The following is a 26008-nucleotide window of genomic DNA, read 5'->3' as shown; positions in this document are numbered from 1 at the left end:
TTTTTGAGTAATTCCAAAACTTCCTGGAAGCAGTGTGTTGAATTTAACTTTGGCTGAGAACCTTAGGTTTAGTTTAGACTTGATCATGTGGCACAGGACCTATCGTGGACCTTTACTACTGATCTAACTCCTTGGCAGACATAAGCCAAGGCCAGCAACCCTCCAGCCGCTGTCCCTAAGACCACACTGAGAAGGATGGGCCACAGTTTGATATTTCCCAGGGGGACACTCGTCCTCAGAACACGGCTACTTCTCGCAGCTCCAGTTCTTGGCTGTAGTCCAGTTCAAGCAAGTGAATTCCTCGGTTGAAACTTGCACACAGTAAGGAGACAGGGTCACCAACAGCCAGGGAAGTCAAGGGCCCTGATCCGTCCAGAGCCAAGGTGAAAAGGCAGGCTAGGGAAGCAAGCAGAACCAACAGATTAGGTCCACAGTGCAACACATCACCTGTTGCTTAGCAAGGGGGCCACATTTTGGGAAAAGAATCAATTGGTGGTTTTCTTATTGTGGGAATATCATGGAATGTGCTAACATAAAAACCTGGATAGACTACTACACATCTAGGCTAGACATAAATGCCTAGATCATTTCTGGGGTGGACCAAAATGCCATCACATAGTGTAAGGCCTTATCATGAAACAGTTCAGAGAGCCACACAAAACAATAAAGCATGTGTTGTATGCGAATGTATATAACCATGTGGCAGAGGCCCTGTATACTCAGAGGAAAGTGTACAGTATGGGAGTCAGAGCTTGGGTCAACTCCAAAATGTCTACTGTAGTGGTGGCACCCAGATCAAACAGGCTGCTTCCCACACAAGGGGCATGCTAAAAAGGTGCCCTTAGATTCCGGCCCAGAGAACAGGCAGGAACCAAGACAGGAAGAGGAGCTAAGGAGACTGGTGTGCAGCTGCTGCGTTTTTCCAGAAACAGGATGGGGGTTACCTGGAGGGCACTCTCTGGGGAGGTTCCAGTTGACCCCGACTCCTCCCACCTTGCACTTGAGAGACTGGTCTTCTAAGAACCTCAGGTGCACACTCAGTTGGCAGGGCAGTTAAGCCACCCAGCCAGGTCCACAAGCACTAAGAACTGAGTTCCTGAAGGGTTGTTGTAGGTTCTCTAACTTAAGGCTATCCCTGGCTCTCACATAACCCTGTGCCATGGGGGTGGTGGGTGCTGGCGATCCAGGCTTCAGGATGGGACAAAGCAGCACTTGCACCTTGTGGTGTTAGTACTCCCGCCACGACCATATTTGAAGCTAACGAAGGTTTTTAAAACTACTCAAAAACTCCCTGAATAGGTCATGCCTGGCCAGTAGGCACTGGCTCCGGTACCCTGAGATCTGTGGGGGGGTCCCTTCCACCAGACACTGTTTCTCCTGGTGCCCTCAAGTGTCATGACCTGACCAGTCAAGTAGTAAAGCTCAACTACAGGCTCAGAACAGGGCTGGGTCTGAGCTGAGCCTCACTCCCTCTCACCCACCAACAGCTCTCATTTGAGTCCCTGAAAAGGGAACTTCAAAATGGAAACTCTTAGTCCCTGTTTCAGACATTTTGAATGTCACAAGTTCAAACCTGATGAGATTCAGTCAGGGACAGTGTAAAACTCAATATATTTGAGCGCTTCAGAATGTGTCCATACATCATGGCTCGGGGGTATATGCAGCAGCAATGGCTTCTAGCCCAAGGCTGAATGAGAGATTTGGACCTCATGGCAGTAACTCTTAATCTAAAGGACTGGGAGGCAGCAGAAGATGGGCGGCTTTGTACATGTGAAGCAGCAGGAAGACGCCCATTGCATCTTCACAGAAGCACTGGCAGCACTGGCAGCACTGGCAGCAGGCTCCTTACCTCCAGTATCTTGGTTCCAAATCTTCACCTTGCAATCATGTGATGAGGTAGCAATTACAGGCATCAAGGCCCATGCTCTTGGCAGAAAGACGCAGGAAGCAACAGTCTGGAAATGTCCCTTATATTCACAGATTTTGTTCCGCGTCTGCCTTAGGTCCCACAACTGCAAAGCAACACATGCAAGCTCATGACACATGCCTGGTGTCATGCAGGCTTCATTCATTAACAGCCACATCCCCTGCAACCCATGATCTCTCCATCCCTCTACTTGCCTGCTCCTATTGCTACATGAACCCCTCCTCTTTTCCATTCCATACACCCAATCATTTACTCATCCAGTGCTTACTGTAGCATCAACTGAATCCCAAAGAGCCCTGGCAAAGGATATGATCAAAGGGTTGCCGCCTGTGCCATGGTGGGGCAGTAACAGCCCCGTGGCCTATGACATGGTAGCATAAGCCTTGCTTCCCATGACAATTCAGGAGCTGCCTTAAATTAGCCTCGTGGCATCTTTGGGGACCCCAAGGTTAGGAACACCATCTCCTAAGCACACAGAAGTACTGACATTCCATTTCACACCTAATGTCTTCAACAAGGGAAGCAACCATCCTCCCGGGCTCACTCTTATTGATCCAGATCAGATCACACTTGCAGAATAATGGTCATGAAATTGTGTCCAAAAAATCATGAAGCCACTGCATATCGTGTCCCCCAAGGAACATGGGCAGGAGCTGGAAATGCTTACCCTGGCAAACAGGTACAAACAGAGCACACAACTCCCAACCTACCACTTGTAAGAGATTTCAACTTATTGTGCCTCTCATTCCTCATCTATAAAGTGGGAATTACAATAGGACTTGACTCTCAGGGTTAGGGAGATAGTGTGCCTGTAACATGCTCAGCTGAGTATCTGGCACATAAATGGAAGACAAAAATGGAAGGACACCAGACCATCCCGTTACTTAACACTCCACCAGTGTGGATCTGAAGTGCTATGCAGCAGCCTAGGCAACTCAATCTGGAAAGTAAACTGCAAGGAAAGTGTAAGCTCACAGGTGGGGAGGGCCCTGGACCAACACAGGTTCTTCCATTTCCTGCAGGATGGGAGTGAGTCTGGGTCTTCAAGCCCTCCTAAGCTCTGTTAGGAGAAGGGCCATGAGCAAACCGGCTGTGTGCTTAGTGTCTCCTCTTTTTACTCCCCCCATTCTTGTAGTCTACCACCAGTTCAGAAAGCCGTGTTTCTGGAAGGATTTCATATGCAAAGGCTCACTCACAGCAGGGGCATTAAACAGGCGATTGAGCCTTGCCCACTGAGCTCTCCTGACTGTCCAGCGAGTCGTTGTTCAATAGCAACCCCACTGTCTGCACCCACCCATTCTCACCGTGGCTTCACAGCCATCCCCTCCAAAGCCGTTGCTGCAGGAGACACACTGGTGTCCGTCCACACTGACCTCACAGTAGGTCTGAATATGCTGCTTGGCTGGAAACATGTGAGCTACCTTCAGCCCTCGAGTGTCCCACAATCTGAAAGAAGTTAGAGCAGAAATGAGTACGTTGGAAGTGTCTGAAATATATTTGCGATACCCCCCACACAGGGAAGCCTCGGTGCTCAGCTGCCCAGGCCAGCCACAGTGGAATGTCATGATTTACCAAAACAGAGCAACACAAACGGACTGGTACAACGGTTCAACTGGCTAATCCTCTGCTTCCAAATACTGGCGTTTTATATGGGCACTAGCTGGTGTCCCAGCTGCTCCACTCCACCACTTCCCTTCCAGATTCCTGTTTGTAGTCTAGGAAAGCAGTGCAGGATGACCCAAAGCCTTGGGACCCTGCACCCGCATGGGAGACTTGAAAGAAGCTCCTGGCTTTAGATAGGCTCAGCTCCAGCCATTGCAGCCATTTGGGGAGTGAACCAGCAAATGAAAGATTTTTTTCTCTGTCTCTCCTTCTCTCTGTAAATCTGCCTTTCCAATAAAAACTACAAACACACACACACAAGAGCAGCACAAACCAGACCAGTGTATGAGGCCTAAAGCTATTAGGGGGCAATCAACGTGTATGACATCTGAGTTCTTTATATTTTGAGGTCAGTTAATAGGAATTTAGATCAAGCACTGTAATTATTCAGGTTAATTTATTAATTTAGTCCTTTGGGACACTTCTTTCAGGAGTCAAGAAGGTATTTCTGTGCCGATGACAAGATTTTTTTTTAAAGATATATTTATTTGAAAGGTGGAGTTACACACAGGAAGAGGCAGAGAGATCTTCCATCCACTGATTTACTTCCTAAATAGCTGCAATAGCCAGAACTGGGTGAGGCCAAGGCCAAGAGCAGGGAGCTTCCTCTGGGTCTCTCAAGCACTTGCGCCATCTTCTGGCGCAGGCCATCAGCAGTGAGTTGGATTGGAAAGGGAACAGCCAGGACTCAACCCAGAGGCTACACAGGATGCTGGTGATGCAGGCAGGTTAACCAGTGCTGGCCCCTGTGACTAAAGGTTTTTTTTTTAAAGGTTCTTAGTATATAGAAACAGTCATTATTCCATAATTAGTTGCAAAGGATTTATTGTCCTTGCTCATACCAGGCCATGGGATCCACCAGGGAATGTTTTGCCTCTTGGCTTTTAAAAAAAATCTCTTTAATCCTACCATCATTATCATTTCCTAAGTAGGATCTCGTTTGAGGTCCAAAGTTTCTGGTCATGTTCTTTATTTAAGAACTATTGACAGGCCAGTGTTGTATGGTGGGTTAAGCTGCAACCTGTGATGCCAGCAACCAATATGTGTGGTGGTTTGAGTCTTGGCTGTCCCACGTCCAAGTCACCTGGGAAGACAACAGAGGATGACCCGAGTTGCCTAGGCTCCTGCACTCATGCAGGAAATCCCTGAAGGTCCTGGCTCCTGGATGCAGTCTGGCCCTGCTCTGGCTACTGTGGAGTGAACCAGTAGATGAAACATCTCTCTCTCCTTCCCCCTCTCTCTGTAACTCTGCCTTTCGAACAGCAGGAAGGAAGAGAGGGAAGGAGAGAAGAAGAGATGGAAAAAGAGAGGCAGAAACAAGTGACTTCATCTACCTCCCATGGGGCTGATTCCCGCCATGCTGGCGGAAGGGAGGGCTTCCTCTCAGAACTGGAGGCTGGGAACACCAGCAGCCACACAGGGCGCCCCAGAGCAACCAGGTAGCTGTGGGCTGCGACAAACAAGAGACTGATCCAGGCCGTGAGTGCGCACACTCACACGACATGGCTGGCCATTCAGTTGGTTTGAGAGCATCAACAACAGGGCTCCTGGGCTCAGAGTGATGGCTCAGTGGCTAAATCCTCACCTTGCAGGTGCTGGGATCCCATATGGGCACTGGTTCGTGTCCCTGTTGCTCCATTTGCATTCCAGCTCCCGGCTTGAGGCCAGAGAAAGCAGCAAAGGATGGTCCAAAGCCCTGGAACCTTGCACCCATATGGGAGACCTGGACAAAGTTCCTGACTCCTGGCTTCAGCTCAGCTCAGCTCCGGCCATTGTGGCTGTTTGGGGAATGAAACAGCAGATGGAAGATCTGTCTCTCCTTCTCTCTATAAATCTGTCTTTCTAATAAAAATAAATGCATCTTTAAAAAAAAGAGAAAAAAGAAGAAAGAAGAAGAAGAAAAAAGAGAAGGAGAACGAGCAGAAGAAGAAAAGATCTCCTTTCTAGCCTGCTCCCTGGCATCCAATCTCTACCTGCGGAAACTGATGAGAAAGAGCCAGGCATGAGTGAGGAGCAGAGGGGCGGGGCCCGGCCAGAGGCACACAGCAGAGGAGAGCAGCTGAGTGGGAACAGTAGGAGAAGCACGGAGCCACAAACTTTCACCAGAAACCCCACCACCACTGCGTGGGGAGCCCACCTGATGGTTTTATCTTCGGAGGTCTGCAGCACATACGGTTCCTGAGGGACCCAGCACAGGTGTGTGACCTGCAAATGTAAACTTTTCAAAACTCCTCCACACCCAGTCATTCCTGTGCTGTAATTCCTGTTAACCGCACTAAATTCCACCACTCTGCTGCTTCTCAGGAATTCGGAACTGCTAAATTTGACTTAGAGGTATTTCACGTTTCCTGGCTGTCAATCAATCATGCTATGCCCTGGAAGCAAAGGAAGTAGCTAGGTCAGATTTGAGTCCCAAGATACAGCCAGGTTGGGCCCGCTGCAATGGCTCAATGGCTAAATCCTCACCTTGCGTCCACTGGGATCCCATATGGGCACCAGTTCATGTCCCAGTTGCTCCACCACCCCCGCCCTCCAGCTCCTTGCTAATGGTCTGGGAAAGCAGGTTAGAGTATGACCCAAAGCTTTGGGACTCTGAACTCACATGGGAGACCTTGAAGAAGCTCCTGGCTTCAGATCAGCTCAGCTCTGGTTGTGTGGCCATTTGGAAAGTGAAACAGTGAATAGATTTTTCTGTCTCTCCTCTCTGTAAATCTTATCTGCCTTTCCAATAAAAACAAATAAATTTAAAAATATACAGGCAGGCACTCTGTGAGTCTCTGCAGCCCCAGCCATGGGGATTGCATATGAGATCCCGGCGCATTCAAGGTGAGGACTTTAGCTGCTAGGCCACAGCACCGGGCCCCAAAATGTTCTTTTTTCCCAACAACCTCCACAAACATGGAAGGCATGGAAGCAAGCACTTCTTGCAGGTGATAAATGTCTTTGGAATTAGAAAACATGAGTTTGGTGCCCGGTGCTATGGCGTAGTGATTTAGGTCTTCGCCTTGGATGCGCTGAGATCCCATATGGGCACCGGTTCTAATCCCCGGCAGCCCCGCTTCCCATCCAGCTCCCTGCTTGTGGCCTAGCAAAGCAATCCAGGATGGCCCAAAGCCTTGGGACACTGCACCCACGGGGGAGACCCAGAAGAGGCTCCAGGCTTTGGATTGGCTAAGCTCCAGCCGTTGCGGCCACTTAAGGAGTGAACAATCAGACAGAAGATCTTCCTCTCTGTCTCTCCTCCACCTCTGCATATCTGACTTTCCAATAAAAATAAATAAATCTTAAAAAAAAGAAAAAGAAAACATGAGTTTGAATCCAATTTGACAACCCCAAAAGGAACAGTTACTGTGCATCAGGTGTAGGGCGGGTGTTTCACGTGTGATCTCATTTCATCCTCTGAACCTTATCAGATGATACCATTTTCCCCATTTACAAATGCAAACTCTGCAACGTCCAGAACTTGAGATACTTCTCTTGAGTTATACAGCTAAAAGTGATATAGCCATGATTTGATGCCTGGTGCAACTGATCCCAGAGGCCATCCAGTCTGAATACCAATCAGCTATAAGAAAATCCCAGGTCTTCCAAAACAGAACACATTACAAACAGAGCAAAAAGTAACATTATTTCTCTGCCTGATGTCACATCATGAAAAAAAAAAAAAAACACAATCAGCATTAGCTGTGAGCCCCTGGAACACAGAAACTGTGGCCTGGGCCACTAACCCTGTTGCCGCACAGTGGCTGGCCCACAGCAGAAGTGGAATGACTGCATGCCACAGGATTAAGTAGTGGCACTGTTCTCTGCAGATGGCTCAGGATCTGCTGATGGGCTAGCCCAGCAACTCTGAGACCAGGGTCTCCCAGAAGGTTGGGGCAGAGAGTGGACAGCAATTAGGCTCCTAGGCTATGATACCTGGTTGTAGGACACCAGACCTCTCCCCCAAGCCCCTTCTCTCCCTTTCTCAGGCTCTCTCCTGCTGCCCAGCCCCATGCCAAGCTTGAGCTCCTACCAGATTCCTGGAGACAGACACTCTCTCCACACACTGTCCGGTCCCCACATCCCACATAAGCAGCGTGTTGTCTCGAGAGCCGGTACACAGCCGGGCTGAGTCTGGAAGAACAGCAAGAACTCAGCCTGAGACGGGCATAACTGGGGCCTCCAAGGCGTTATGAAGCTGCTGGGAGGAAATGTTCTTTACCTGGACTCACAGCCAAGCCAGTGACCACCATGGCATGGCCAGACAGCTGCTGCTTGGGCCAAGAGGAACTACGTAGATCCCACATCATCACCATCTTGTCTCGCGAGGCACTGAAGAACTGGCTCGATCTGGGAATGCAGGCTACCTGCTCAGGGAAAACCAAAACCAAACCACTGTGCCTCCCTCCGCTGTGCCTGTCTGATGAAACTTCAAAAGGGAAAACAATGGATTTGCCTATCTTATACCACAAATGCACATTAAAAAAATTACTTGTGAGGCAGATAGAGGGAGAGAAAAAGCACAGAGATATAGAGGCAGGAAGAGAGAGCTGCCCACCAGCCCACTTTCAAACTGTCTCATAAGCTGGGAGCCAAGACCCAATTACTCAGGTCAGCACCTGCTGCCTTGCAGGGTCTGCATCATTAGGAAGCTGGAATCAGGTGTGGAGCCAGAACTCAAACCTGGTATTTCAGTAAGGGATTCAGGTACCCAGCCTCGCATCTGACCTGCTAGCCCAAACATTTCTATAGCCATACCCACTTTTAAAAATAACACCTACATTTAAAATCCACGAATGGGAAGTCTGTGCAGTTCAAGTTTCTTGACTTTTCTCTCGTTGTGCTATTAAAATTTTTTAAATGGTTGTTTATTTTACTTGAAAGCCACAGTTATAGAGAGAGAGAGTGAGTGAGAGAGTGAGGGAGTGATGGAGAGAGAGAGAGAGAGAGAGAGAGAGAGAGAGAGAGAGAGAGATTCCATCTATCGATTCACTCCCTAAATGGCCACAGCAGCCCGAGCTGGGTCAATTTGAAGCTGGGAGCTAGAAGCTTCTTCTGAGTTTCCCACATGAATATAATGGCCTGAAGCCTTCAGCCATCCTATGCTTTTTTCCCAGGTCACTGGCAGGGAGCTGGGGTGGAACTGAAGTAGCCAGGACTCAAACTAGTGCTACATGGGATGCCAGAGCCACAGGGAAAGGATTAGCCTGCTATGCTACAGCACCAGTACTTATTCTCCTCTCTTCATACAGTAGATTCCTTCCCATCTTTTAAGATAGTAGATTCCTCCCTCAGAGCATCTTATATCCATGGGAATGGGAATCCTCCCTTCTGAGCTCTGTATGAGTGACGCCTTTTGTCACCTCATTACCACCACACTCAAAATGGGAACAGTGTTCAAAAGTTTCATGGAAAAGGTACATTAATCCCATTTTCCATGAACTTTTCATAGTACCCTCATATAAATCATTTCCACACACCTTATCTCATTGATAATAAAATGATCTTATTGTATACTTATTGTTATATTGTCAATGTATCTCATCTTTAAAGAGATACTACTCTTTTTTAATATGCCTCACTAATCATTCAGTGATCTATTTCTACTTTACTGACAGATTCTATAGGAATGGATGGTAGATCTGACCTCCTAAATGCTCATGCTTTTCTCCCTTTGATCAATTAATACAGATAATCTTTTTTTTTTATCAATTTCCTAATATTAGCTCATTTCAGCATTTCCAGGATAAGCTGAACTAATTTTGCCACAATACCCCTTAGCAAAATGGTGGATTCTGTTTGCTAATGCTTCACTACAGGGCAAGTAGTGTACCCATTATTCCTTTCCTATTCTCATCCAATAATAATACCTATATGCTCTAACATGTAAATTCCAATTTTTCAGCCCCCTTGAAAATAGGGCTGACCCATGAGATATAAGTGAAATTAATAGTAATAATAATAACAACAACAAAATCACAATTACCTTGGTGATTTCACGTTCATGTCCTTGGAACCTTCTCACCACATTTCCAGTTTTCCAGTTATAGGCCACAACTGTCTGGGGAGAAGGAGTAGAAACTTTTTTCGTTTAATCACTCAAGCTTCACTTGAAACTAGCCTTTACTCATTCATTTGCCATCCCCCTTCTTGTTTTGTTTCGTTTTTAAGATGCTTTTTATCTGTTTAAAAGGCAGAGTTAGAGAGAGACAGAGAAAGATATCTTCCATCTGCTGGTTGACTCTCCAAATGGCTGCAATAGCAAAGGCTGTGTCAGAGCAAAGCCAAGGTCTCAGATCCCAGAGTCTCCCATGTGAGTGACAGAGGCCCAAGAACTTGGGCCATGTTCCATTGCTTTCCCAGGCACATTATTAAGGAGCTAGACTGGAGTGCAGCAGTCAAGTCTAGAACTGGTGCTCATATAGGTGGTGGCTTAATTTACTCGGCCACAGCAACCCCCACTCCCCCACCCTGCCCCTACTTCTTAATTTCTTCCTTTTATAACTAATTCCTCTCTGTTGAGTGACTTTCTTCCAGCATTAAAGAAGCCCTTGACTACCCCTCCAAACCTTAGTGATGGGTCTGGGCTAGCACTCCTTAGGGAGAACTGATTCAGTCTGAGGTTTTGGCTATGGATGCTAGAGAGAGATTTCCATGAGGGATTAGATCATTTCCTCCATATCATACTGCATTTCCTTTTCTTTTAACCTTTTGTTTAGTTGGAAGGCAAAGAGACAGACATATCCCACCTGCTGGCTCCCTCCCCATGTGCTGGCACAGCCATGGCTAAGCCTGGCAAAAGCTGGCAGCACACAACTCAATTCAGGACTCCAAGGGGGTTGCCAACCACCTGAGCCTTCACCTGCTACCTCCCAGGGTGTTCACTAGCAAAAAGCTGGAATGGAGAATGGAGTCAAGACTTAACTCCCACAAAAGAATTAAAAAAAAAATTTAAAAAGACTCAAACCCCAACATGGGTTGTGGGTTTCCCAAGTGGCAGCCTGAATGCTGAGCCACACACACACCCCAGATTGTACTTTTTCAACTGTTTTTCAAATGGTCATTTTTACTTTGAAGTGTACAGTATTGCTAAATAGATTCATGCTGTTATGAAATAAGAAAAAAAAAAACTCATCCATAATGGCAACTGCCATACAGAATCTTTGCTAAATCATCCCCCTTTACTCACGTGTATGCTTAAACATTTTATTATAAGCAATTCTCCCTCTAAACAGGCTTTTATTATTTCTACTATTATTACTTTTCTTGATACAGTTCCTTAGGCTCAGGGATTTCCACTTCCACCCTCACTAAACAGGATTTTGAAAAAACCCTTTCCAGCTGCTCTCTGTGGTTCATTGCCAAAGTTTGGAGTATCTATTAAAATGGGCCTGGAGCCTGTTGTACCTGACCTAAAAACCAGCTTCCTAATCCACAATGTGGGGAGGATAATCCTTACCCCGTCTACCCCTCACAGAGATGAAAGCAGTTCATGTAACTAAGAAGGTTTACATCTAAGAAGGTGAGGCTGACAACTAAACAACGAGTCTTGATCTCAGAGGTGCTAAATGTGAAAACGTGGGCACCACAAACCACTGAAATACGTTATGTTAGTAGAATTTGTAGACTGTGAAAGCCAAATGAAAATGAGAGGCATTATCAATATTAATCACTACAAAGAGGATCAGCGTGCTTGCTAGTGAATACTGTGACAGATCCAAATATTCAGGACAAAATCAATCGGATTCAAACGACAACATACGAACGGCAGAAACACAGAAGGGAAGAATCATGAGTCACACTAGTTGCAGATATCTGTCAAAGGGCTGGCATAGAAGAGACCAGAAAATGCCTGTTGTTGACAAATAACTTCTGTGTCTTCATGCAGGTGTGAAAGTGGAATAGCTGGAATCATCATCGTGCTTGCCATTGTAAAATGCATGTGGGTGGTCTGGCCCAGTGCTTGGGCTCCTCCCTATGGCTTTTCAGATAATCCACACAACTGTCATCACTAAGGTTGGTATTACTATTCCCACTTAATCAGAGAGGAGACTGAAGCCCAAAGAAACAAAAACAAACAAACAAAAGCCTATAGAAAAAAAAAAAAGCAGGATTATAAACTCCTCAGTCCTGCTGTGAGAAGCAAAGCCCAGGCCTCCTCTTAGAGCATCCTCTCTCCCGGCCCCCCCCCCCCCCCCCCGCTCTGGTCTCCCACAAACCCCACCTTATCTTTTCCTCCGGAGACGCACATGTCTGAGCTCAGAGCAGCGACAGCAGTGACAGCGGCGTCCGCGTGAGCAGGGCTGTAATCCAGAAACGCCCTTGCCGGGCCTCTCTCTTCTACAATCCCATCAGGCATGCTAGAGACAGAAGAGATGAGATGACATGGGAGAAAAAGGACAGGAAGAAGAGAGCGACCTAAGGTAGAGGTAAAAGGAGTAGAGAAAGGAGATTGACGTTGCCAGAAATGGTGTTCTTTTCTTGGAAGATGCTCAGAATGACTGACAGCAGCCTGATGAAGGGCAATTCTGAAGCCAGAAGTCTGTGTGTGCACTAGAGGCTTACCCCCAGCTGCACAGGCCCTCTGAGTTGGGGAGCAAATCCAGGCCACGCAGCTGATGGGAAGTCATGGACACTCCATTGGGCCTTCCTCTTCTTTAGTGCAAAGTCAGAACAGGGCATGATAAGACCAGGGAGCCTGGGGTGTGTGTGTTGGGGGGCGGGGTAGCATGGGCAGCACCTGCCGTACCTGTATTTATTATAAGTGCTGTGTCTCAGTTTGCTTTGCAGTTTCCCCATCACGGCACAGAACCCACGGACAACCTTCCAAAGAGGTACTCCCTTGCAGTTGGTTACTCCCTTGCATGAGTAACAGCATCCCTTGTGGTTGCTGAAAACAGTAGGCCCTGTGCAGGAAAAAGAATAATATGCAATGTTAATTTGGGGAGGCACAGTAATGGTGCTTTAGGTATATTTTTAAAATAATTTTTTTTTAACCAAATGCTACTTGTGAGCATATGCTTTTCTTCTCTCTATGTGTGTTATTCTCTGGTCCTGGGATTGTGGCCTCCAATAATACATCAACAGACACACAGAAAATTAATTTTAACAAAGACAACTGAGAAGTTCCTGAATAGGTTAAACACACAACTGCCACATGGTTCTACTGCTGGGTACACAGTCAAAAGGACTACAAACAAGTATTCACATGAAACTTAGTACACAGATGTTCCTGGTGTCACAATCTTGAATAGCTAAAATTCAACTGCCCATCAATGCACAAGCTGTGAGCTATCTACACAATGGAGTATTAATCAGGGATGGAATAGTGGTATAGCCTACCACATGGTAGACCTTGAAAACAACACATGGAGCCACAGAAGGCTAGTCACAGGAGGCCCCTCACTGTGTAGTGCCACTGATAGGAAGGGTCCTTGGTTGGTACATCTACAGAGGCAGAAAGGAGATTAGTGCCTGGCAAGAGCTGGGGTGAGGACGGGCTGGGGAGTGACTACTCAATAGGTACAGACATTGCCTTCGGGATTGATGGAAATGTTCTGTAACAAGACAGTAGTCACGCACACAGTGTCTCCGCACACAGTGTCCCTAATTGTGGTAAATCTTATGTGCCCTCTACCACAATAAAATGCATGTAAGTGAAACACAAAATAGTACATACTGGTGAAGCTTCCTGAAAAAGAAGAACCTCGGTTATTCTAAAAGCTAAGAGCCTTTTTTGTTTGCTGGATTACCTTTAAGCACTTTCATACTTTCATTGTGGCACTTTTTTAAACCAGCACACCAAGATCATGGGGTGATTTGGCAAAAAGAACAAGTCGCTAGACATAATGACAATACATGAGAAAATGTAAGTCATGCCCAGGACTGAGTGGGAGCTGAAGACTGGGGACCCCTTGGAATTTTCAGGGAGCACTCCAGCTCCATCTCTTCTTAAGACCTGGTTTTCGGGCCTTGTGCAATAACCCAGTAGCTAAATCCTCACCTTGCATCCACTGGGATCCCATATGGGTGCTGGTTTGTATTCCAGCTGCTCCACTTCCCAGCCAGCTACCTGCTTGTAGCCTGGGTAAGCAGTAGAGAATGGTCCAAAACTTGGGACCCTGCACCTGCCTGGGAGACCCAAAAGAGGCTCCTGGCTCCTGACTCCTGACTCCTGACTTTGGATTGGTTCAGCTTCAGCTATTGCAGCCACTTGGGAAACGAACCAGCAGACAGAACATCGTTCTCTCTGTGTCTCCTTCTCCTTGTAAATTTACCTTTTCAATAAAAACAGATAAATCTTGGGCCCGGCGGCGTGGCCTAGCGGCTAAAGTCCTCGCCTTGAATGCCCCGGGATCCCATATGGGCGCCGGTTCTAATCCCGGCAGCTCCACTTCCCATCCAGATCCCTGCTTGTGGCCTGGGAAAGCAGTCGAGGACGGCCCAATGCTTTGGGACACTGCACCCATGTGGGAGACCTGGAAGAAGTTCCTGGTTCCCGGCTTCACATCGGCGTGCACCAGCCCATTGTGGCTCACTTGGGGAGTGAATCATCGGATGGAAGATCTTCCTCTCTGTCTCTCCTCCTCTCTGTATATTCGGCTTTCCAATAAAAATAAATAAATCTTTAAAAAAAAACAGATAAATCTTAACAAAGAAAGAAAAGAGAAGAGAAGAGAAGAGAAGAGAAGAAAAGAAAAGAAAAGAAAAGAAAAGAAAAGAAAAGAAAAGAAAAGAAAAGAAAAAAGAAAAGAAGGCATGGTAGCTAAAGTCCTCACCTTACATGTACCAGGATCCCATATGGGCATCGATTCAAGTCCCAGTGGCCTGGATTCCCATCCAGCTCCATGATTGTGGCCTGGGAAAGCAGTCTGCTACTGATTCACTCCCCAGGTGGCTGCAATGGCCGAAGCTAAGCTGATCCAAAGCCAGGGGTCAGGAGCTTCTGTGTCTCACACATAGTTGTAGGATTCCAAGGCTTTGGACCGTTCTCCACTGTTTTCCCAGGCAATAGGAAGGGAGCTGGATCTTAAGTGGATCAGCCAGGATATGGACCAGCATCCATATGAGATCCCAGTGCATGAAAGGTGAGGACTTTAGCCACTAGGTTACCATGCTGGGCCCTCAATGTTTTTTTTTTTTAAAGATTTATTTATCTTTATAGGTATTGGAAAGTCAGATATACAGAGAGGAGGACAGACAGAGAGGAAAATCTTCCATCCACTGACTCACTCTCCAAGTGGCTGCAATGACAATCTGAAGCCAGAAGCTTCTTCTGGGTCTCCCACATGGGTGCAGGATCCCAAGACTTCGGGCTATCCTTGACTGCCTTCCCAGGTTATAAGCAGAGAGCTGATGGGAAATGGAGCAGCTAGGACACAAACCAGTGCCCATATGAGATCACAGGGCTTGCAAGGTGATTATTTATTTAGCCATTGAGCCATCCTGGCGAGCCTGAAAAAAATTTTAATGGAATGATCAGCTTATCTCTGCGAAGAATGCTCTGTACAGATAATAGCAGCTAAAACTTCCCAAATAAGCACGCTCGTTCTTACCCTTACTATCAAAGATCAATTCTTCCAGGAAAATTCGGCCTCTGTTTTCAAAGGTTGCCAGAATTGATCTCATGACAAGAGGAGGGAACCAGCACAGATCCTCAATGCAGTACAAAGAACACTACATTTAGCATCTAGACCCTGGGTAATCACCCCAGTTCTGCCTCATCTTGGGGTACCGGTCAGTGGCTCTATTCCCCATCCTGGGCCTCCATCTCACCTTCTGGATCGTTAGGATGCTGGACTATATGCTTCCTAGTAGAATAGGTGTCCCATCAGAAAAAGGACCCTTGCCCAGTATTCATCTTCCTGGCCTGAGTGACCTGCAGAGTTCAACAGAGATACTTGTGGGTCTAAGGTCCCTTCTAGAGTGGCTGCTCTTGGTACAATTCTCTGATAGGTCACAGAAGATGTACTGAGAAGGAAAAAAATTGCAGAATAGTTCCAAAAAGCTTAAGATACGGTGTTATTTATAGACAGAGGGTATGGGGCTTCCTATCTACCACCCTAGCCTATTTTTCAACATTGTCATCAAACTAGACAGATGTCATCCACAGATCTAGGTCACTGGAAATTGCAGCTACTAAAAATGGATTGGATCTTCCTAAAATGGATTGGATTCTTAGCTGCTCTCTCCAGAGAGCTAGGCTCTCCAGCTGGAGTGGAGTCCTAGGACGTTCTAGAGAAAAGACAATTATAGAGCCACTTACCCCCAAACCAGTCAGGTCTTCGTGGTGAGCTGCCGTATTCAATGAGCTGGAATGTTTATCCGTTGGAAAATAGTGCAAGCAGCCACTTCCTAATCTCTCTAATCATGAAAACATGCTCAAGTTAATCTCCCCTCTGTCTGAATATGTGTTTGCACTGATAAGAGATTTATAAATTAAATAAGGAACTTGTTTTATTGGAGATTAAGATTTCCTTTGTAAAGAAACATCTTACCAATTGACAAGATTTTATAACGATCGTACCTTCAACAATTACATTTATAAAGTTAATTATAAATCTCTTTTTAAAAAACACAAACTAGGACCCAGCGTGGTGGCCTAGCGGCTAAAGTTCTTGTTTTGCATGCTCCAGGATTCCATATGGGCACCGGTTGGTATCCTGGCTCCTCCGCTTCCCTTCCAGCTCCCTGCCTATGGCCTAGAAAAGCAGTGGAGGATGGCCCAAAGCCTTGGGACCCTACACCCACATGGGAGACCTGGAAGAAGCTCCTGGCTCCTGGCTCCTGGCTTCGGATCAGCTCAGCTCTAGCCATTGCAGCCACTTGGGGAGTGAACCAGAGGATGGAAGATCTTCCTCTGTCTCTCCTTCTCTCTGTAAATCTGCCTTTCCAGTGAAAAATAAATAAATCTTAAAAAAAACCAGAAACTATATTTAAATGCTCACATTCAACATTCAACTTTATGATACTATTATACTTCTGGGGACCACTCTTGTGGCACAGTGAATTAAGCCACTATCTGTAACACTGGCAACCATACTGAAGCACCAAGTTTGAGTCCTAGTTACTCCACGTCCAGTCCAGCTCCCTGCTAATGCACCTGGGAAATCAGCAGAAGATGACCCAAGTACTTGAGTCCCTGCCACCAACTTGGGAGACCCAGACAGAGTTTCTGATTCCTGCATTCATCCTGGCTCAGCACAGGGCCATTTCAGCCATTTGGAAGTGAAACATCAAATCGAAGATCTCCCTCTTCTCTGTAACTCTGCCTTTGGAAAAAAATCAGTAAGTCTTAAAAAAGTCTTAAAAAAAAGATTTGGAACCTGAGACTAGAAAGTTCTTGGCTTCAGATTGGCTCAGCTCCATCTGTTGTGGTTACTTAAGGAGTAAACCAGTGGATGGAATATCTTTCTCTCTGTTTCTCCTTCTCTCTGTAAAACCTGTGTTTCTAATTTAAAAAAAAAAAAATCCTAAAAAAAACCCAAACAGACCCCAAAACAGAATTATTCCAGCAACCTGTGAGGCTGCATCTCCTCATGTGGCAGTGCCATGAGCCTTCAGCTCAACCTGGGAAACTGTTAATAGCAGGTGATAGCCACCAGCAAGCCTGCAAGAGTAGCAGTAATGACACAGAAAACAGCATTTGCACCCTTGTCAATCCGCTCCTAGAAGATGGAAGTAATATATGTGCATGCAATGTACATCCCCAATACAGGCACAGAAAACGCATAGGACACAGCTGAGGCTGCAGGACACTCTCCTAAGGCCAGTCACATCCCCTGATCACAAATGGCCTAAGCATTCATTATACTATACAGCAAGGCACTTAAAAAACATCTCAAGGACAACATGTACTCGGAAAATGTCTACAGTCTTGTAACTTATTCTGAGTAGAATAAGAAACTAAAATATTTTTCACCATGTTGTACTGTAAACATACAATATAATTGAGAGGAACAATAATGTCATGTTTTCATTTTTCTGTCTCTGCTTTCAGCATCGCCTGGGAGAATGGACCCAAGGCCAGTATCTGTGGAATGACTGAATGGCATGATAAGATAAAGTGTCTGCTAGGTTGGGATCTTTAAAAGGATCCAAACACTCAAGGCCAGAATTGTGGGCCAGTGAGTTAAACTGCTACAAGCAATGCTGGCTTCCCATATGGGCACCAGTTAATATCCTCATTGTTCAACTTCCAATCCAGTTTGCTGCTGGATGATGCCTCAAGTCCTTGGGCCCATGAACACCATGGAAGATCTGAAGGAGGCTCCTGGCTCCTGGCTCCTGGCTCCTGCCTCCTGGCTGCAGACTGGTCCAGCTCTGGCCATTGCAACCGTCTAGGGAGCAAGTCGACAGATGCAAGATTTCTCTGTATGTCTCTCCTTCTCTCTCTAACTCTGCCTTTCAAATAAAAATAAAGGACAACTCCAAATAAATAAGTAAATAAATAAATAAATAAACGTAACTCTGATGATGTAATTGTATTTCTTCACACCAGTACATACCCAACTGTTAAGCTCCAACAAGAAGCTGGGGACCTGGCCAGTTGGGAGTTGCTCAGCGTCACAGGGGCAGAACTGCATAGACACAATCCTACTTCCTGGATGTCACTGGTCCACTGTCCCCACCAATACTGATTTCTATTTACCTCCTTCTCTCCATATCTTACACTCTGGGGACAAAGGTGTGGAAACCAATCTCAAAGAAACACTCAACCACTGGGAGAAGAACCAGAGGGTTGGTATGGTCCTAGCCTTAAAGGTACAGATGGGGGGGGGGCAGTGCATTAGCCTAGTAGCTAAGGTCCTCACCTTGCACACCCAGGATACCATATGGTCACCGGTTCTAATTCCAGCTGCTCCACTTCCCATCTAGCTCCCTGCTTGTGGCATGGGAAAGTAGTAGAAGATGGCCCAAAGCTTGGGACCCTGCACCCATGTGGGAGACCCAGAAGAAGCTCCTGGTTCCAGGCTTTGGATTGACTCAGTTGTGGCTGTTGTGGCCACTTGGGAAGTGAACCAGCAGACAGAAGATCTTTCTGTCTCTCGTTCTCTCTGTAAATCTGACTTTCCAATAACAATAAATTGGGGGGGGGGTGCGGAGGGAATGTACAGAGAAGGGAAGCTGCGACCCAGAGTGTAGAAGAGTCCTGCCCAGAGTAACACAATGGACCAGCACCTGGCTAGAACTTCCTTGGCTGGGGACCACGTGTCAACAGGTTTTCCTCTGTGGCTCTTCAAATCACAAACGCCCCCTCTCTGTGTATCCCTTGTATCGAGGGCTTATTTCTCTTTATTTGCAGGTATAAAAGAGGGTTTGTCCAAAATAGGAGCATATATCCCTCCCCACCCCACGCCCGCTCACAACTGCCCTCGGATCAGCCCCTTCGCTTGGGTCAGGTGGGTGGGCGGCTGCAGTCGGAGAGTGCGAAGACTGCAGCTTCCATGTCTGCGCCCTGCGCCCCGTCCTCCCACCTGGGCCACATACGTACCGTGAGCTAGCCGGGCTGTCACGTTCCCGGGGGTCAGGTGGGACGCGGGGATGGAGGGTGACAGCAGCCCCGGGGCTCACAGCCTCCCGCGCCTCCGCCCCTAGCAACGAGCCGCGTCGCCAGGGAGGGAGTCCCAGCGAAAAGCCTCCGGGCGCCTCGCTGGGCGTCGAGCCGCGCGGTTCCATTCGCCTTCTGAAGTCTCCAGGGTGCAGAACCGAGAGCGCCTGCGCTGTGGAGGTACAGAGAGCCACACACGTGTGCCCGAGATCACGCTACTTGAAGAATCTACACAACACAAGTCAGGCAGGTACCACTGAATTTCCATGCAGAAAACATCTAACAGAAGTCATTTCTTTCATTGTTATTAAACAGAGGTACTGCTTATTTTTGGAGTCGTCCCAATTTCCAACCATAGATCCCGCCCTGGGGCACGTCCCTGTGCTCTGCTGCCGATTACTTTCATTCTTCGAGCAAACCATAACAGCCTAGCACCACAGCAAGAGGCTTCCAAAAACCGACAACAGCTGCTAGTTATTTGTTTTAACAGTTTCAATCACATTGCTTCCAAGGTCCTCTCTGTATTCCTGGTGCACAGCTGTGGGTTTAGTATGTAGCTGGAGCTTGTTGAGGGCATGAATGAATGAGCAGGTGACAAACCAGTGTTTCCCAGCGTTTCCTTTTTAAAAAAAAATAGTTTATTTTTATTGCAAAGTCAGATTTACAGAGAGGAGAGACAGAGAGAAAAATCTTCCATCTGCTGGTTCACTCCCCAAGTGGCCACAACAGCTGGCTAAGTCGATCCAAAGCCTGGAGCCAGGAGCTTCTTCTGGGTTTCCCACATGGGTGCAGGGTCCCAAGGCTTTGGGCCCTCCTCCACTGCTTTCCCAGGCCACAAGCAGGGAGCTGGATGGGAAGTGGAGCAGCCAGGACTCGAACCAGTGACCATAAGGGATCCTGGCACATGCAAGACAAGGACTTTAGTCACTAGGCTATCGTGCTGGACCCAAACCAATATTACTTTTGCACCCTAGTAGATGCCTCCTGCAGTGTCTCTCAGAAACAAAACAAAACAAAACAAAACAAAACAAAACAAAAAACTGCTTTCAATGAAGATTTGTGACGTTTCTGAAAGTTGGGTGCCTGTGGGTAGTGGAGATGGTGAGAGACATTTGCCTTTATACAATAGTGGGTTAGAGATGGAGGAGAGAGAGGGGAAAGGAAGAAAGGAGGGAAGGAGGGAGGGAGGGAGGCAGGGAGGCAGGAAGAAAGGGAGGGAAGGAGAAAAGAGAGAGAAAGAGAGAAAGCCAGGAAAACACAAAACAAAACGTGAAAGAATGTCAGGGTTGGCTGTGGAGTCTATGTGCCAAGCCCCCTGGAAGAGAGGGGGTATTGCCCCACAGCATCCTTGGTGGGCTCTCTCTAACCCTTGCTGATGCTCCCCCGATGAAGATGGACTCAATACCCTTGAGTCAGTGGCCTGTTGTTGAGAAATTTCCTCTTGGCATGCAGCTGGCAACCACCTCCTTGCCCCTTGCACCATTGATTTAAATACAGAGCCAAGGGCTCTCCCCACATGCTCTTCCCTCCCCTCCCCTCCAGCCTGTCCAACTACGCCAGCACAGACTTGCTGCTTTGCCATGGGACACTGAGCCAGGTTCAGGGGAGTTACAGGCTTGCTAGTGGCTGCCCTCATGATGCTCCCGCCCTGGAGAGACAGCCTCCTGAGAGATGCTGCAGGCTTCAGGCACCTGCGACTCCCTGACTGGTATCAGCAGGCCGATCTCTCCCTGAGCCAGACCTGTCTGTCCACCTGCTTCCCACCCATCTCCACCTAGCTAAGATACTCCTTCCTGCTGTGACTCATGCTGGAAACATCTGCTTCCCCCTAAACCTGTTTCTCCTCTTTTTCTGTCTCAGTGCTTAGTACTGCCATTCACCAACCACCACCCAAACCCAAGATCTGGGAATCTTTTGTAATTTCTTGCTCTCGTCCTTGATGGAGAATAATTCCCAAGCATTCTCAGTTTAGCCTCCCAAACATCCTAACAACAAAAATCTGTCTACTTGGTTCAAGCCATCACCATCATCCCAGCATGTGATAGATTAAAAGTGACCTCGAGGGGCTGGCATTGTGGTATAGTGGGTTAAACCACCAGCAAAACATGAAAGGGTTGGGGTTAGGGTTCCTATATGGAACTAACTGGAGTCCTAGCTGCTGCACTTCCGATCCACCTCCTAGCTAAGATGTGTGGGAAAGCAGTGGACATTGGCCCAAGTCCTTGGGCTCCTGTGTCCACATGGGAGGCCGGATGAAACTCCTGGCTTTCGCCTGACTCAGCTGTGGCATTTACTGGCCATTTAGGGGGTGAATTAGATGATGGGAGCTCTGTCTCCCTCTCGTGTTCCCCATAATGCTGCCTTTAAAATAAAATCAATAAATCTTTTTGAAAAATATCAAATTCAAGGTTGATATTATGGCTTATTTTAACCACTTGAAAATAGGGAAATTAACATTATGAGATGTTGGAGTTTAATCCCCAAAAGGCCTTGCAGTTTCTGTTCTAATCCTCTTAGAATAAGGAATCATGGGCCTGTTTGAGAGAGATGGCCCATCCAACAGCCATCACCAAGTGTCAGATGTGTGCCAGTCCTTGTTGAGCCATCAAATGACTGCAACTACATGAGGTTGGAGCCCTGCTGGGCCCAGCTCAGCCCAGCTCAGCCCAGCTCAGTCTAGTCCCATTTACTAACCCACAGACTTAAAAAGCAAACGAATAGTTCTCATGTTGAACCACTAAGTGATAGGATGGTTTGTTGTATACTACAAACAACTGATATCCAAGGAACATGTAACACATCCAGATTCCTTCATTAGGTCTACAAGGCACGGTGTGCATCCTGTAGCTTCATCTTCACCTCCCCCCACCCCCCAATATGTGCTGAGTGGTCTAAACAACCTGAAGCTTCCTGATTCAAAGCGCTAGTTGCCACCTCTGGGGAACAACAATAGTGAGGGAGTTTTGCCTTCAGAGTGTCAGCGCTGGTCATTGGATCTACCTTTCAGGCCAGGGAATGGATCTCCTCCATAGCATCTCTGATGAATGTTTCTTCAGTCCCTGTTGAGGCCTGTCATCCATGAACCTTGCACCTGCTGTTCCCCCTGCTCACAGTACCTCCATTATGTCCTCTCACTCATTTTGGCTAACTGTCTTTAACCTAGAGGACAGCTCCTTCCTGGCCCCCAAGTCTTCCCCAACTTGCCTCTCCTCCTGTAGACTTGGGGGGCTTCTACTGCTCCACACTGTCCCCAACGAGGTATAGTTGTCACTTACTTCACTCATCCAAGTGTGAGCTCTGTGAGGATGGCCACTGATTTATATATACACTGCTGGTGTATAGTAGAGGGTCAACAGCACTGCACTAGACTTGGAATTGTCCTATATCTGTACTGTCCAATATGCTAGTCACTAGCCCCTATCAAGTTATTACATACCTGACATGTGGCTAGTGTAATAAAAAAAAACTGGTTTTTAAATTTTATCTGTTTTAATTACTTTGAAGTGCTACATGAGGCTAGTAGGGTATTAGATAGTGTAAACGTAGCACATATAAGATGTTGATGGTATATTTCTGAAGAAAAAAACGGGTGTGGGTGGAATGGGTGTTTAGCAGACACTTGAGATGCTGGTAGACTCCCACATCTCCCATTACACTGCCTGGGTTAGAGGCCTGGCTCCACTCGTCACTGCAGCTTTATGTATATGCAGACTCTGGGCGGTAGTGGTTGAGGCTGGAGTGATTGGAAACCTGTCACTCACGTGTGGGATCTGGCTTGTGTTCCAGGCTCGCAGCTTCCACAACAGTGGGGACCAGGGAATAGGGCTGTGGCAAACATTTGCCTCTCAGATGAAAAAATTAATTATTTTTCACTGGAAAGGCATATTTACAGAGAAAAGGAGAGACAGAGAGAAAGATCTTCTATCTGCTAGTTCACTCCCCAAATAGCTACAATGGCCAGAGCTGATCCGATCTGAAGCCAGTAGCCAAGAGGCTCCTCCGGGTCTGCCACAGGAGTGCAGAGTCCCAAGGACCTGGGCCATCGTCCACTGCTCCCCTAGGCCATACAAGCAGGGAGCTGGAGAGGAAGCGGAGCAGCCGGGACATGAACTGGGGCCCATATGGGATGCATGCCCTTATAGATGGAGAATTAGGCAGTTGAGCCATTGTGCTGACCCCCATTGCCTCTCAAATTCAAAAAATAATAATAATAATAAATGAAAGAAAAAAATGAAAGGAAGAGAGTCATGGGCAGATGATTACAATACAAGATAGAATACTACAGGTATAATTCATTCACTCAGTTTCACAGTGCCTGTACCTCCCACTCTGTCTTCTATAAGTCTCATCCTTACCCATGACTGTTTTATCTGACTCAGCTGTTCTCTCTGTTAGCTGGCCCAGACTGCTAACACCTCTTGGGAAGTGAGTTTGTGCTGAGAGCCCTTGTGGGGATGATCTGGGCTCCTCTGGTTGGACTTAAGCTGGGCAGATTCTGTCCTTGGGGCCCCGGCTTCATCATGTGGGACGTGGATGGTCTGAGTAGGCTCGCTTGGACTGGCTGCCAAGTTCCTCTTCAGGGTGACAGTTGAAGCTGGCTGTGCTCTGAGAAAGTCTCAGGAAGAAAAGTCCTTGCATTGTTGACAGTCATTGCTGCTGCTGGCAACCACACAAATGCCTGGCAGGTGACTTCCAGTTCTGACACTAGGGATGCTGGATGAAGGTGTGAGGAAGCAGGAGGATGAGGCACCAGGCCAGGCAGGGCGGAGCATGGCCAGGGCCCCATCAATCAGCCAGACAAGGCTGAATCTGACAGGGGTAGAGTGAAGGAAGGCCAGGGAAGGATGGTACTTTCCAGAATGTTTGTTTTATAAAGCCTAAGAAAGAAAAGAAAGAGCCTTAAAAAAAAAAAGACCCATAAGCAGGTAAAAGGACAAGAAGTACACATATCCCAGTTTTTCAAAAAATACTCTCCTGCCTATATCTGATAGTAGGGCTAATGCATGCTTCACAACATGTGTGCAGATCTGTAAATCCACATGGGGTAGGTTTTCATGTGAACTGAATAAGGGGCTTTGTCAAGGGGAGAACCCAGTGCCTGGCATGGCCAGGAATCTTAGTCACTGTGCCTGCAACACTCCTGCCCCAGACACTCTCCTGATTTGGTTTCTCTTGCACAGCTTAGAGGCCTCGGGTCATCCTGTCTAGATCAGTACCTGTACCTCACACCCTTTCCCATAACACTCCAGTCTTTCTTGCGGCTCTTATCACTCCTGACGTTATATATCCAGTCATTTTATTTGTCCATGAAAATAGACTTTGTTCTTGACTGTTGTAACCCCTGGTGCCTTTAATCAGGCCCGGAACACTGGTAGGTGCCCAATAAATCTGCTGAGGACTAAAATGTAACAAAGATACCCATTCTTCCTCTTCCAGTTCAGAGGGTTCTGCCTACACCAGCCCCATGGTGCAGGCACAGCTCTGCTTGCTCCCCGCAAGGCTCCCCAAGTCCCCTCAGAGGGCTAAACAGCCTCTATTCTGACATCAACCTCAAAAAGAAACATGTTCGTTCGCTCCTCAGTGGCTATGATTAGTCATGTATTCAAAAGGCCAATAGATGTAGCTCAGTGATCCACTGGCTTTTATAAATACATCTAAAACTGGGCGGCAACTCATCCTAGAAACCAGAGGGCATCCCAATGGGCTGAGCAGATGAGTTTGGCTTTAAGGCAGAAAAGGTTGTGGAAAGTGTAATTAAGGTCATTTTAATGTCACGCTCCTTATTGGGTTAAAATAAAGGATTTCTTATCATGCCAGCTAAATCTGGCTTGTTTGGGGATTTAGCTATTTCATGCTGCCCTCTAACTGGGTAACTCCAGCTAAAAGGCTCACTACTGCCCTAAGGCAGTACTTCTGAAAGTGCCAGAGGGTTCTTTTGATCCTGCGGGGGTGAGTGAGGGAAAGGGAAACACCCCTGCTGCACACACAGAACCCCTTCGTGGCTGGCTCTGCCCCACCCTGTGTGAGTGCGAGGCCTGCTGCTCTAACAGCCCCCGTTCATTGAGGTTTCCCATCTCCTGTTTGCTTTGGTTTTGTCCCAAGGTTTAATAGTTCTTCAATCCTTAGGGAAAAAAAATTCTAACTACAATCTCTGATTACTGGACTATATCCGCCCCTACCCCAGAGGAGGTCATTGCTTTCCTGCTGGAATGCACTAGAAAACTATGTTCTCTTTAATGCTTCTGTTTATGTATTCAGAAGAGAGAGAGAGAGAGACAAATTTCCATGTGCTGGTTCACTTCCCCCACAATGTAGATGGCAGGAACCCAAGTGTTTGGGCCATTTTCCACTGCCTCCCAGGATGTAGCAGCCGGGAGCTGTATTAGAAGTGCAGAGTAGCTGGGATCCAGTATTCTGATACAAAATGTAGGGGTACCAAGCAGCGACTTAATCCACTGTATGCGTCTCCCTACCCCCATGTTAGAGGCGAGATGTCTGAGATGCAGAGGGACTCAGCAACCAGACACAGGTCCTTAGCTCTATGTGGTATAACGGGAAGGATCGAATGACCTTCTTACACAGTGTCTTCCCTCTAGTCGTACAAAGTAATAGTTGTCTACCTGAGGTGACAGTTTGCCACCGAGTGATGACATTACTCAGCACACTCTAGGGTAGCTCTGGGGGCTGTTGGCTACTCGTACCCCTCAGAGGCTGACGCTGAAGGAGCAGAGAAGGGAAGTGATGCCATCCCTCTGTCTCTTTACAACTTAGAGGAGCTTCAGGGCCAAAGTGCCTGAATCCCCAGGAATCACAGGCTGTAATGCTTTGCTTTCAGACTCTGGGTCCAGTTCTGTTTCAGAACATTCTGTCTCAGAACATTTTCCAAC

General features: G+C 47.2%; 1 protein-coding gene across 6 annotated transcripts; it reads right to left on the bottom strand.

The window, feature by feature from the left end:
* Positions 1–192: 192 nt before the first annotated feature.
* On the bottom strand, positions 193–19344 carry WDR31 (WD repeat domain 31). 6 transcript variants are annotated; one of them, XM_058672597.1, is made up of 11 exons: positions 19065–19188; positions 15837–15934; positions 12321–12477; positions 11796–11931; positions 9558–9632; positions 7794–7938; positions 7605–7705; positions 5727–5794; positions 3232–3373; positions 1850–2012; positions 193–396 (listed from the first exon to the last, which is right to left on the bottom strand). In XM_058672597.1, exons 3-11 carry the CDS (start codon positions 12368–12370, stop codon positions 236–238), a joined length of 1041 nt encoding a protein of 346 aa, XP_058528580.1. In that variant the 5' UTR covers positions 12371–12477; positions 15837–15934; positions 19065–19188; the 3' UTR covers positions 193–235. The 6 variants fall into 6 exon arrangements, with proteins under 6 accessions (XP_058528580.1, XP_058528583.1, XP_058528579.1 ...); XM_058672600.1 differs by lacking the exon at positions 15837–15934 and having other exon boundaries at positions 3301–3373; positions 5727–5767; positions 19065–19344; XM_058672596.1 differs by lacking the exon at positions 15837–15934 and having other exon boundaries at positions 19065–19197.
* Positions 19345–26008: the final 6664 nt, after the last annotated feature.

The sequence above is a fragment of the Ochotona princeps genome, chromosome 14 (genome assembly GCF_030435755.1).
Source record: "Ochotona princeps isolate mOchPri1 chromosome 14, mOchPri1.hap1, whole genome shotgun sequence".
NCBI lineage: Eukaryota > Metazoa > Chordata > Mammalia > Lagomorpha > Ochotonidae > Ochotona > Ochotona princeps.
The sequence above is the reverse complement of the archived record's forward strand: the minus strand, read 5'-3'. Positions and strand labels throughout refer to the sequence as shown.

Bases quoted from the DNA above. Each gene is read 5' to 3' on its own strand.
- WDR31 (XM_058672596.1), bottom strand. From the start codon at position 12,370: ATGGGGAAACTGCAAAGCAAACTGAGACACAGCACTTATAATAAATAC. The intron at 11,932-12,320 runs GTACGGCAGGTG...TTCTGTCTCTAG, and splicing joins AGCACTTATAATAAATACAG to CATGCCTGATGGGATTGTAG. The intron at 2,013-3,231 runs GTGAGAATGGGT...GTTGCTTTGCAG, and splicing joins GGGATGGCTGTGAAGCCACG to TTGTGGGACCTAAGGCAGAC.